The sequence below is a fragment of the Grammomys surdaster genome, unplaced genomic scaffold (assembly GCF_004785775.1).
Source record: "Grammomys surdaster isolate TR1022 unplaced genomic scaffold, NIH_TR_1.0 276, whole genome shotgun sequence".
In the NCBI taxonomy this organism is placed as follows: domain Eukaryota; kingdom Metazoa; phylum Chordata; class Mammalia; order Rodentia; family Muridae; genus Grammomys; species Grammomys surdaster.
Genome location: NW_021604717.1, coordinates 355,603 through 368,144, shown reverse-complemented (window position 1 = coordinate 368,144; position 12,542 = coordinate 355,603). Strand labels below are relative to the sequence as shown.

At 42.7% G+C, this 12,542-nt stretch overlaps 1 protein-coding gene across 1 annotated transcript; it reads right to left on the bottom strand.

Annotated features, from left to right (window-relative positions):
• Window positions 1-3,440: 3,440 nt before the first annotated feature.
• Window positions 3,441-5,017, bottom strand: LOC114629026 (signal peptidase complex subunit 3). Its single transcript, XM_028777009.1, has one exon. It carries the CDS (start codon window positions 4,896-4,898, stop codon window positions 4,356-4,358), a length of 543 nt encoding a protein of 180 aa, XP_028632842.1. The 5' UTR covers window positions 4,899-5,017; the 3' UTR covers window positions 3,441-4,355.
• Window positions 5,018-12,542: the final 7,525 nt, after the last annotated feature.

Below are 12,542 nucleotides of genomic sequence, written 5' to 3'. Positions count from 1 at the left end.
TGTGTGTGTGTGTGTGTGTGTGTGTGTGTGTATGTGTATATGTATATCCACCTCCATCATTCTCCAATGGCTGTATCTACAGAACAATCCTGCACCTAAGCCTCAGGGAACATTGTAGGAGAAGCTGAGGAAAGAATGTGAGAACAGGAGAATTTGCTGTGAGATTGTGTCTCCTAGTTCCATCAACATGACTGCACTAACATGAGCTAAACAAGGATGACACTAATGGACAAAGTGGAAGGGAAAAGCCCATGAGGCCTCATACAAACCAATCCCTTTATCAACCAATTATTATTTATTTTTATAAAAATGCTGGATATTTATTGTAATTATGAAAAATTTCAAATGTATACTCAGTAGATTAATATGAATATATTTATGAAATAACTAATATCTAAGTTTGTGTTAAAACTTGCAACAACGATTTTAACCTGTGTGTGTGACTTCTGCATGCACATAAGTACATGTGTGCACATGCATGGGAGTGGAGCATCATGTGGAGAATAGAGGTTGATATTCTGTGTCTTCCTCTGTAGTTTTTCCACCACACATCTCTCAGTGACCCTGTAGCTCACAGATTGGGCCAGACTAACTGACCAGCAAGCCCCAGGGAATCTCCTGTTGCCTTTGTCTACACTGCAACAGTAATTCCCTTCCTCACTAATCTCTAAAAACTTGCACTAGTCAAATAAAATATAACTAAAGTAAATTTCAACATTCATTTCTAGCAAACTAACAGATCCACTCATTGCAGCAGTAAAATGAAACTAGTACCAGGGTCTGGTTAAGATTACAGGTTTCTTGTACATGTTTTTCTCAAGGGAAAAACCCAAAGTTTAAGATTAGATAACTGCAGATTTTAACATCTGCATGTCTAGTACCTGTATAGAGGTATTGGAGTTAAACATTCTTTTTGGTATACATACTATAAATAAATTCAAATTTTTATGAATTATGTGTTGTCCTCGCTGGTCTTCCTATTTGCAGATTACTAAGGTGTTTTGTGTAAATATGCTAAACAAAAAGACCACCATTTTTGTTAACTTGTTCAAAATAATTTAAATTATTTAGAATATTTAATTGTATACTTAATATTCAACTTAAATATATTGTATATGTTTATACAAATATAAACAAGCGAAGGCCCTGAAATATATAATGAAAAAACCAAAAGCCAGAGCCAGCTTGGTATATATGATGCTACACATTTGACCTTTATGCCAGTTGGAAAATTCAATGTCACATGCTTCTCCAGGAACTGTACAGCTATATCCATATTTTTGGAACAAATGTAATTAAATCGTGATATATTCGTATGAGATAATGTAAAATTATTGTTTCATTTTGTCTTACAAAAATGTTGTGTTTATAAAAAAGAAAGAAAGATCCAGGATATGTTTGGTAGAGTGCGGTATGGTGAAGGTGAAGGGGGCCTCCTCTCTGTGGGCCCATGCTGAGGCATCCCTTCCCCCTGAGGGACCAGCCACGTGACAGATATAGTATGCAATAGAGATTATTTAGGGCATAGGGAGGGGAGTTGAGGATGGAGTAGAGACAGAGAAAGTCAGAGAGAGAGAGAGAGAGAGAGAGAGAGAGAGAGAGAGAGAGAGAGAGAGGAAGAAGGAGGGGGGGGGGGAGGGGGAGGAGGGGGAGGAGGAAAGGGAGAGTAGAGGAGAGGCTGGCTGGGCCAGGAACATGTGGAAAGAGAAGGGGAGGGGAAGGGTGAGAGAAGGGACAGAGAGGGTAAGAGAGTAAGAGAGAGAGGAGGGAGCAAGCAGGACCTTTTACAGTGAGTCAGGCATACTGGCTATTGCCAAGTAACTGTGGGGTAGAGCTTAGAAGGAATGCTAACAAAAAAGTTTTCCTTATGCCATTTTCATACATAGTTTAGGTTGACTATCCTCCCTCCTTTCATCTCCCCAATTTCCATGTCCCCTTACCTCTGTCTAACCCGTACCCACTTTGTTATTCCTCATTCTACCTTCACATGATATGTGTTTTGTTACCACATCCACCGATCTCCTTTAAAGCCTCTGTTTATTCCTCCCATAGGTCCCTTTCCGTTCACTTGGCATCCACATACACATCCTACACCATCCCCGCCCTTCAAGGACATACATGTGAAACTTAGAAGCCAGGACCTCCTTCGGGCATATATACATTGTGTATACCCACATATGCAATCTAACTTATTCAGCTATAAAGATAAAACACATGTAGTATTTGTCTTGTTTTGCCTGTGACGGTCCACTTATTATATTTCAGTTCCATCTATTTCCTGGCAAATCTCACTTTTTTAGTTTCGTTTATGGCTGAATAGACTGTGTCTATATACCACATTTTCATATCTGCTGATGGACATCTAGGTTGATCCCATTTCCTGCTATTGTGGTAGGGTATCAAGTCCTTTGGGGGGTATGCTCAGGAATAGCATAGCTAGGCCACAGAACAGCTAAATTTCCATTTTGAGAAGCCTCCACACTCATTTCTATAGTGGTTGCAGCAGTGTGCACTATTCTTTTCTTTTTAAAATATTTTAATCTTTTATGAAATTAATTTTTTATTGGATATTTACATTTCAGATGTTATCCCCTTTCCCCGTTTCACCCCCCACCCAGAAACCCCCTATCCCATCCCCCCTCCTCCTGTTTCTATGAGGATGTGCCCCCACCCACCCACCCACTCACTCACTCATTCCCACCTCTCCACCCTTGAATTCCCCCACACTGGGACATCCAGCCTTCACGGAACCAAGGACCTCCTCTCCTACCTATGCCTGACAACATCTTCCCCTACATATACAGCTGGAGCCATGAGTCCCTCCCTGTGTGCTCCCAGGATGGTGATTTTGACCCTGGGAGCTCTGGTCCCCCTCCCAGTCCACCCTCTGACTGTTCCACATCCCGTACCTCTCTTCCCTGCCACCCCTGGTCTCCACGAGGATGTTCCCACCTCCACCCCAGCAGACCTCTAAACTCCCTAGGGCCCCAAATCTCTTGAGGGTTAGGTGCATCATCTCTGACAGAACCCAGCCCTAGCAGAGGACTGCCATGTATGTGTTGGGAGCCTCATATCAGCTGGTGTATGCTGCCTGGTTGGTAACTCAGTGTTTGAGAGATCTCAGCGGTCTAGGTTAATTGAGACTGCTGGTCCCCCTACAGGGTCACCCTCCTCCTCAGCGTCTTCCAGCTTTTCCCTAATTCAACCACAAGGGTCAGCAGCTTCAGTTCATTGGTTGGGTGTAAATATCTGCATCTGACTCTTTCAGGTGCTTGTTGGTCCTTTCGGAAGGCAATCATGCTAGGCTCCTGTCTGTAAGCACACTATAGCCTCAGTAATAGTGTCAGTAGTGTCAGGCCTTGGGACCTCCCCTTAAGCTCGATCCCACTTTGAACCTGTCTCTATACTTCCACTATAAAGGAAGCAAACACACAGAGTGTGAAAGGAGATATATTTCTATAGACTTTTTTTTTTTTACAACTTGAACATAAGCTACTTTTACAGAAGATCAGAAACATCAAGACAAAGGGTTTCAGGGCTACAAAAATACAATGTAAGTTACAAATGAAATTGTACTATGATGTCATCTCAGGTATGAGAGTTGGAATAAACTTAGGAAATGAGAATATCCAAGATCAAAAATTTGGCTCCATTTTTTTTGCTAGCTATTTAAGCTTGGAATGATTCCCCAAGCTTCACGGTTTCAGAGTCTTCATCCATAAAGAGCCCATGTTTCTATTATACACAACCTGAGATTGTCAGCAATAGAATACAATAACATATAAGAGAGTTTGTAAATGAAAAATTAAACTATGAGTGTTAATATTACTCCAATACCTATTAAAATAGAGACTTGCAGAGAATTGTACATAATTAGCATCTAGTGGTAGTAAGCATACAGACTGAAACAAGCTTCACTCAATGGGGAAATCATGCAAATGTTTTCAACTTTCACTGACAATGTTTAAACATTATTTTTTTCAAAAAAATGTAAAACACAAAAACGTTTGCAGGGAGAACCTGGAAAGATCCATATTTCTCAAACATTCAGCCATTAACTGCGTTACGGTGATTTACAGAATAAATATGTATTCACTCTTCAGGAAAACTTGCTAGCCACCTTATTTCCACCACTTATGGCATCTAAAAAATGATCATATTAACTGTTTTTTCCCTCCAGGAATCAAGCATGCTTTACAAGAGATGAACAAACGTCTGCTTCTAAATCACATTCAGTGTAAACATGCACTAATGCAACACATCGTTACAGCACAAGTTTCTTCAGATTCTTGACAGTTTTAAACTACGATTCTTTAGGTACACAGATGTCCCCTTTCCGATGCAGAGAGAATTCTTCAAAAAGTCGTGGCTATTTCATAGGAATCTGGAAATGGGACAGACACGCGTCCAGATCCAGTCACAAGAGGCAGGATCCCAGCAATCGGTATAACTTGCCAGGAGAGAGTCAAAGTGACGTTCCTGTTTCCCTTGAGACCATGTCCATCGTCAAAGAAAAAATACTTGCTTTTGACGTCTTTCAGGTTGAGCTTGGGGTTCTCGCCTCGCAGAAGGATCTTGTCCCAGAGGACCACCTGGTTCACAGCGTTGCTTTTGGTGGAATATTCTGCCGACAGATAAAGGAAGAGCTGCTTGACGTTCCAGTCGAAAGTCTTCTCCAGGTCCGCAGAGATGTGGAAGGTGATGAAGCCCAGGTCGCTCTTTTTTCTGGGTCCAGTGAAGTCTTCCACTTTCTTGAGCAGGATCCTGGAGACTTGCAGGCGCACGGGCGCGCTCCTGTCTTTGAAGGCGGTGGTGAGGATGCAGCCCAAGGTGAGCGCCGCCATGACGCTCAGCGTGAAGGCGAACAGCGAGTTGGCCCGGGACAGCAGGGTGTTCATCTTGCAGGTCAATCTGCGGCGGCTCCCTCCACGCGGGCTCCACGGGCGCTCGCTCGCTCGCTGGCTCGGCACGGGCGTGCTGTGTGCTCCGCGGTCCCTCTGCCTTCCTCTGGCTCACGCGGAATGCTGGGCGCGCGCACGCGGCCCTGGAGCGCGCACCGCCCACGATGTCTCCCCCCTCCCCTCGCCCGCACCAAGTCGCTAGTTAACCCTACAACCACTGTCTGCTGATAGCCTAAGGCACTCGGAGCATCTGACAGAAAGCAGTAGTGGGGCTGAATTAGCCCAGGGGTGCCTTGGACTGTCTCACTGTCTCACCCTCACACCCAGGCACAGTCACTGGAGGTCCCTGCTACCACAGCCCCCACGCCCCCACACAAAGCCCTGTCCAGGGCACCCTCTCCCTCTGCACACTGCTGCATCATGGCTTCCATACATCCTAACCCCTCCCCTGGCCTTCTGCAACAGGCTGCTGCTGATGGCTGTATTTGCCTCCACACTAGCTAATCCTGCCTCTCTGTGGACCATTCTCTGCACAGAGACCAGCCATCCCCTACAGGTCATGTCACCTCCTTGCTGGGATCCTCCATCCTCACCATACAGTCTTAGTGTCAGAGGTGGCCCAGACTGTGCTGCATCTGCCCTTTCCACCTCACCCCCTACCAGCCTGCTTGTTGTCTGCCAGGCTCCAGCCACTGGGCTGCCTGTCCTCTGCTCCCGGGTTAACTGGCCCACACACAGTACAAGCACACCAAGACATGGCCTGTCTGTGTGCGGCTTCTTATCCTTCAGGACTCAGTTCTAAAGCCACTTCCAGGAAAGGCTTTCAGGACAACTCTGTGTGTAATCCTCTGTCAAGCTGTTTTCTCTTTATTTTCTTCACACAGAAAACCCCACATAACTTGCCTGGTTAGTCGTTTTCTTATCTGGTTTTGCCAATCTACAGTGGTAGATCCAAGGCCCCTTCCTGTCTTGTTCTTCCTGCTACTTTCCCAGTGCCTAGGCCAGTGGTCTGTATATTCATTACTGAATGATTATTAATAAATTGAAAGAATTACTGACACTTTAGAGAAGATAGAAAATTCGCAATCAAGAACCATGACAAAATATACTAAATGATTTAAGATATTAAAAGATCTTGTTGCAAATAGACAGCAGTGCTTTTCAAAGCTCAATGAATATCAGAATCAGCTGGAATTAACTCACTTCAATTCCATGGTTTGTTTTTTTTTTAATTCAAAAGATTTGGCCTGGACCCAAATGTGTTCAAGTTTACTAAGCACCAGCAGAAGATTTGGGGGAAAAGGTTCCACACTTGGAAAATTCCTCACTTCTTTTGTCAACATTTTAATCCAACTAATTTAATGGCACCATGCAGAGTTCTAGAACAACTAGAAGATCTTCATTGATGATATTGATCCAAGTGCCCTGAAAATCCTGTGTCTTTTTTCTTTTGAATCCTCACTCCTGCTCTGGAGAACCTGTTGACTAACTGAGCTGGCTTGGTCAAGGGTTTTTCCCTACCTGGGGTCTCTACACTCTAGAGAGTAGTCCTGTTCATTAGAAGGATTAGTTTCCTTCCTTCCTCCCTCCCTCCCTTCCTCCCCTCCCTCCTTCCTTCCTCCCTCCCTCCCTCCCTCTTTCTTTCTTTCTTTCTTTCTTTCTTTCTTTCTTTCTTTCATGACAGCACACTGTTACTGTCATCAGACACACCAGAAGAAGGCATCAGATCCCATTACGGATGGTTGTGAGCCCCCATGTGGTTACTGGGAATTGAACTCAGGACCTCTGGAAGAGCAGTCAATGCTCATAACTCCTGAGTCATCTCTCCAGCCTAAGGCTTGGTGGGTTTTTTTTTTTTTTGTCTTAGATGGGACTGGTTCTAGGTAGTGCCTTAAAGATGGAACTCTGATGTCTTTGCTCTAACTCCTTTAACATGTCGCATAGAGTTGAAACTTTCCTGGCTTCTTCTGTAGAAGCCTCTGAGTCTAGTTAGGAGAATTTTCACCCTTGCCTGTGGTAAACAGCACAGGTTTAAGTACCATTAATTTAATGCAGAGTTCTAGAATTTCTGAACCACCTGATGACAGTTACTTTAAAGAACTCCTTCCCTCCACATGAGACAACAGAATGCTTTCCCATGTAGGATCTCAACTTTAGACTATCTCCTGTGGTTCATATATGTTCAGAATTGTTACATGCTAGTATGGAGGAGACTAGTGGAAGGGTAGTGTTTTACTAAGTGTCCCCATAATGGGAACCGAATCTCTCCAGGAACCTATCCTACTAACTCTATATCAGACTTGTTTCTTCACTCCGAGCCTCAGATTCTGCAGTGCATATTAAACATCTTTCTGTGGTGTTATAGTAAAAGGGAGAAAGCATGTGGAACAGAGATAATAGCAAGCAGATGGGAAAGGCAGACTCAATTCACTGGAAGCTGTACAATGATGCTTTTTCTCTTCCCAGCTTTATCCTACAACTCCTCCTACACACCAAACAATGGAACTGAGACTCCTCTAACAGATAAGTGGGCTTATTCCTGTTTACTATGTAGCCGGTCCATGATGTTGTTAAAGATATTGCTTTGACTGAATAAAGGAGGCAAAGTGCATGGAAATCACATATGCTGAGGGGGCGACATATCACACACTGTCCGCTGCTATTTTTAGACATTTTAAAAAGCTATTCTCTGAGGTAGGTAGCATTATTTCCTTTGTACAGACAAGGAGATAGTATTAGAAAGCAAAGCATATGCTCAAGGAATTCTGGGAAGGTATCAATTTAACACTGAGGCTATTTTGAAGGGGCATTTCTTGGCTAAATTGTGGAGGGAAGTTATATATATATGCATATACATATATATGCATCAATAACAAAAGGTAGTAACTTCTGAGAAAAATGTGACTCTGAGTCAGATTGATTCAAGCATATTATAAATGAGTAAATGGGCAGGAAAAATCTCTACCACATCTGAAATGTCAAGCATTAATTTTAGAAGCAAAATCAGAATTAGAAAAACAACACATGACAATACCTTAGTGATAAATGATTCAGGCAAAAATCATAAGTGGAAGCATAGTTGGCATCAGTTTCCACAGCAGGCACTGAGTTGTCATGGTAACCACACTGTCCAAGGAAAGCTAGCAAAACAACAGGGATGTTAATCTAATTTCTAATATGTGCTAGGATCTGAGTAAGAATGACATGACTTGGTTAATTAATTTCAAGTATTCCTCATGATAAACATTCCTAGCAGCTCCAGTAACATAAATATACATACACTCATATGGTCACAAATTCATATATACATATTCATATATATACTTCTTTCCTTCTTTCTCACCACCCAAGATCCCAGGAATGCATTATGGTAAATTTACTGAGAGGTGAAGAAGTAAAACCACATCTTTCAACAAATTCATTTTGAACCATATATGTGAATTAAAGCTGACTTTTCTATGTTCTCTCAATAAACTGATTTTTCTATAGATTGTCAACAAATAAAAATTGGCATTTTGATCCCTAGTTTCTGTATATTTTTGATGACTTCTTAAACCATATGTGCATGTACAGGAAAATGTGTGTTAAGCAGGAAAGTACTTTTTATAAGCTAGAATTGTGCTTCTAACCATTTTTTTTGTCTCAACAATTACTATGACATATTTGGTCACTGACATTTTGGAGGATATATGATAGGTCTTGCAGTAGACTCTCAGCTCTCTTTCCTCTGTCCTTCTCAGTATCTAGGCAGTTTCCATGCTAAAAACATGCATACATCCGTGCCTGGTTTACATCTTCTTCCTACAATCTTGCTCTATATTGCTTGTATCACTACATGATGTCAAAATATGATTTCACACTTGAGCGCTGAGCCAATTAAGGCATACAACACATATCTATGGAAGAGAACACATCCATCCACTCTGAGATGGTGATATTAGAGGAAGGCTGAGAGTTGGTACAGCAGTTGACAGCATTTACTTCTCTTACACAGAATTTGGTTTGGTTTCCAGCACCCACAGGAAAGCTCACAGCCACTAACTAATAAACTCACTTCCAAGGGATCCGATGCCTTATTGTGGATTCTTCAGGCACACATGAAGGCATTTACATATTCACATAAAATAGAATAAATAAATAATTGACAAAAAGGTGATATTGGAGACAGCCAGTGACTGGGCCACATGAAAAGATGCTTTTTAGTAATTAAAACCTGAAACTGGAAAATCTATTGAGACTATTGATGCTGCACTTCAACAGTCAAAGTGACTCTCCTATCTGAAGGAGTCCTGTCTATATGTGCCAAAACAAAGCAGTTTCCTTGCAAGGTTGTCCTTAAAGAAGATGATGGGCAATATTTCAGAACATGCATCTTTCAAAAACACTTCTCAATACAAACTTTAAAATATATATTTGGAATGAGTATTAGCCTTGTTACCTCCTCAGGTTATAGCTTTCAAAGAAAGCTGGAGCCCCCAAGGGTAGAAAACTGACCACTGTTCCATCTCAGATGAGGGAAGCTCCGCAGATAAGCCATACAGCCTTAGAATCCAGCAATGAGATGTAATCTTCCACTCAAATAGGTGAGTATATGGAGAAAGATCAAGGAGCCTAAAGGAACCAAGGCAGCTAGGGAAGTCGTCAGCGAACCCTCAGTGAGTGGAGATGAATGAGTGATGATGATGATGATGATGATGATGATAGGAATCTATAATGGCTGGATCTAGTGGTGGAATCGGGGCAGATTCCATAAAGTCTTCTTTGTCATAGATCATGAATATTAAATTTAGTCTATTTCAACTCAATAATAATGGTCCAACTTCATGATTCATATCACTGGAAATAATTCTAGAGTTTGGAAAGAAAACTTAGTCAGACTTTGTGCATATGTTTCATTTTCCCCAAATGAAAAACGTGAACCATAAATGCATAGTCCTGAGGGATAGCACACTAATACAATCTTCATGGAAGCATCTGGCAACACCTCCAAGTGAAACAAGCAAGTTATCTGATACTTTCTCCATTTTAAATGCAGACCCCAGAGACTCGCTCTGAATTGACTCTATATCACTATCAGTTTTTAAAACTAAAAGTGTGCCAACAGACAGAATTGCAGTTTTCTCACCGTGAAATCCTAGCTTTTTGACACTCTCATGCCCATTGCTTAAACAGAAGAAATTTGGTAAAGTAGTCTTACTTTGGAAAGGTAATTCACTTCATCTTGCAGAAAACCCCAAGGTGCTACCACCAGGAACTTTCTTGAGAAATAAAACAACTATACAATTTTGCACAAATATTCCACTGTACTTGCTCAGCAGGTAGCTGCTTCATAAACTAGACTTGGTTCAGTAGAGTGCCTTTTACATAACTGCTTCACTCCCTGAGAGCAGTTCACCATTGGGGGCAGGGGTTGTTGTGATTGTGTGTGTGTGTGTGTGTGTGTGTGTGTGTGTGTGTGTAAGGTGCTGCAGTCAAGAACTGAAGAGTGGAGACACTGCCCTCTGATATGATAGAAACATGGAAACAGCCAGGCATTCTTGGTTTCCAGGTGTCAGGACTTAAGGCTCTTGTCAGTGTGCTTTCTACCATTCTGCTCGGTCCTAGTGCTATTCATGAGCACCCATGGATAACAAAGCAGAAAGAGAAACATGTGGTTTCACTATTACTGTGCCCACAGAGACATTTTGGGAAGGTTTCACCCAATGTTTTTAGTATTCTATGTATCACTTCTATGCTGGCTAGTTTTATGTCGACTTGACACAAGCTAGAGTTATCTGAAAGGATGAAACCTCAATAGAGAAAAGGTCTCCATAAGATCTAGTTGTAAGCCTGGTCCCTTGGACTGGAGCAGACACAGAGTCGGTCTGCTCCTGTCCTGTGGAGAAACTGAATCCTGAGTCATCCAGGAGCCACTGCACTCAGAGCAGCTGGTAAGAACTCCATCTCACTCCCTAAGCCCCAGAGATACATCTGGGAGCCAGGGACATCCAGGGCACAGCAGCTACCCAAACCCCGCCCCTCCGGAATTCCACTTCCCTTCGGCCCCTGCCTGGTCCCTTGGACTGGAGCAGATACAGAGTCGGTCTGCTCCTGTCCTGTGGAGAAACTGAATCCTGAGTCATCCAGGAGCCACAGCACACAGAGCAGCTGGTAAGAACTCCATCTCACTCCCTAAGCCCCAGAAATACATCTGGGAGCCAGGGACATCTAGGGCACAGCAGCTACCCAAACCCTGCCCCTCCGGAATTCCACTTCCCTTCGGCCCCTGCCTGGTCCCTGGGACTGGAGCAGACACAGAGTAGGTCTGCTCCTGTCCTGTGGAGAAACTGAATCCTGAGTCATCGAGAAGCCACTACACTCAGAGCAGCTGAAACTGAATTCTGAGTCATCAGGGACCCACTGCACTCAGAGCAGCTGGAGCCACTGCACTCAGAGCAGCTGACACAGAGTTGGTCTGCTCCTGTCCTGTGGAGAAACTGAATCCTGAGTCATCTAGGAGCCACTGCACTCAGAGCAGCTGAAACTGAATCCTGAGTCATCGAGAACCCACTGCACTCAGAGCAGCCGAGGAGCCACTGCACTCAGAACAGAAGGATTACCAGATCCAAGAGGTGGCCTGAGTCCCAGGAGTTCTTCCACCCGGGAGATTAGGGGCATAAGACCACAGAGACCTCTGGACTCCGAGGAGCTCTGCAATAAGCAAGATAACTGGAAATACAGATTCCAATCTTACACAGAGAGGGCAGGTACCACTAGAGTTACCCAGATGGCGAAAGGCAAGCGCAAGAACATAAGCAACAGAAACCAAAGTTTCTTGGCATCATCAGTGCCCAGTTCTCCCAATATAGCAAGCCCTGAACACCCCTTCACACCTGAAAAGCAGGATTCAGAATTAAAATCACTTCTCATGATGATGATAGAGGATTATAAGAAGGAATTAAGTAACTACCTTAAAGAAATACAGGAGAGTACAAGTAAACAGATAGAAGCCCTTAAAGAGGAATCACAGAAATCCCTTAAAGAAATGCAAGAAAACACAAAGAAGGAATTAAACAAAAACATTCAGGATCTGAAAATGGAAATAGAAACAATAAAGAAAGTTCAAAGGGAGACAACCATGGAGATAGAAAACCTAAGAAAGAGATCAGGAGTCACAGACGCAAGCATCACCAACCGAATACAAGAGATAGAAGAGAGAATCTCAAATGCAGAAGATACGGTGGAAAATATTGACACAGTTGTCAAAGAAAATGAAAAAAGCAAAAAACTCCTAACTCAAAACATCCAGGAAATCCAGGACACAATGAGAAGACCAAACCTAAGGATAATAGGTATAGATGAGAATGAAGATTCCCAACTTAAAGGGCCAGTAAATATCTTCAACAAAATCATTGAGGAAAATTTCCCTAACCTAAAGAACAAGATGCCCATAAACATACAAGAAGCCTACAGAACACCAAATAGACTAGACCAGAAAAGAAATACCTCCCGTCACATAATAATCAAAACATCAGATGCACAAAACAAAGAAAAAATACTAAAAGCAGTAAGGGAAAAAGGTCAAGTAACATATAAAGGCAGACCTATAAGAATTACACCAGACTTCTCACCAGAGACTATAAAAGCCAGAAGAGCCTGGAC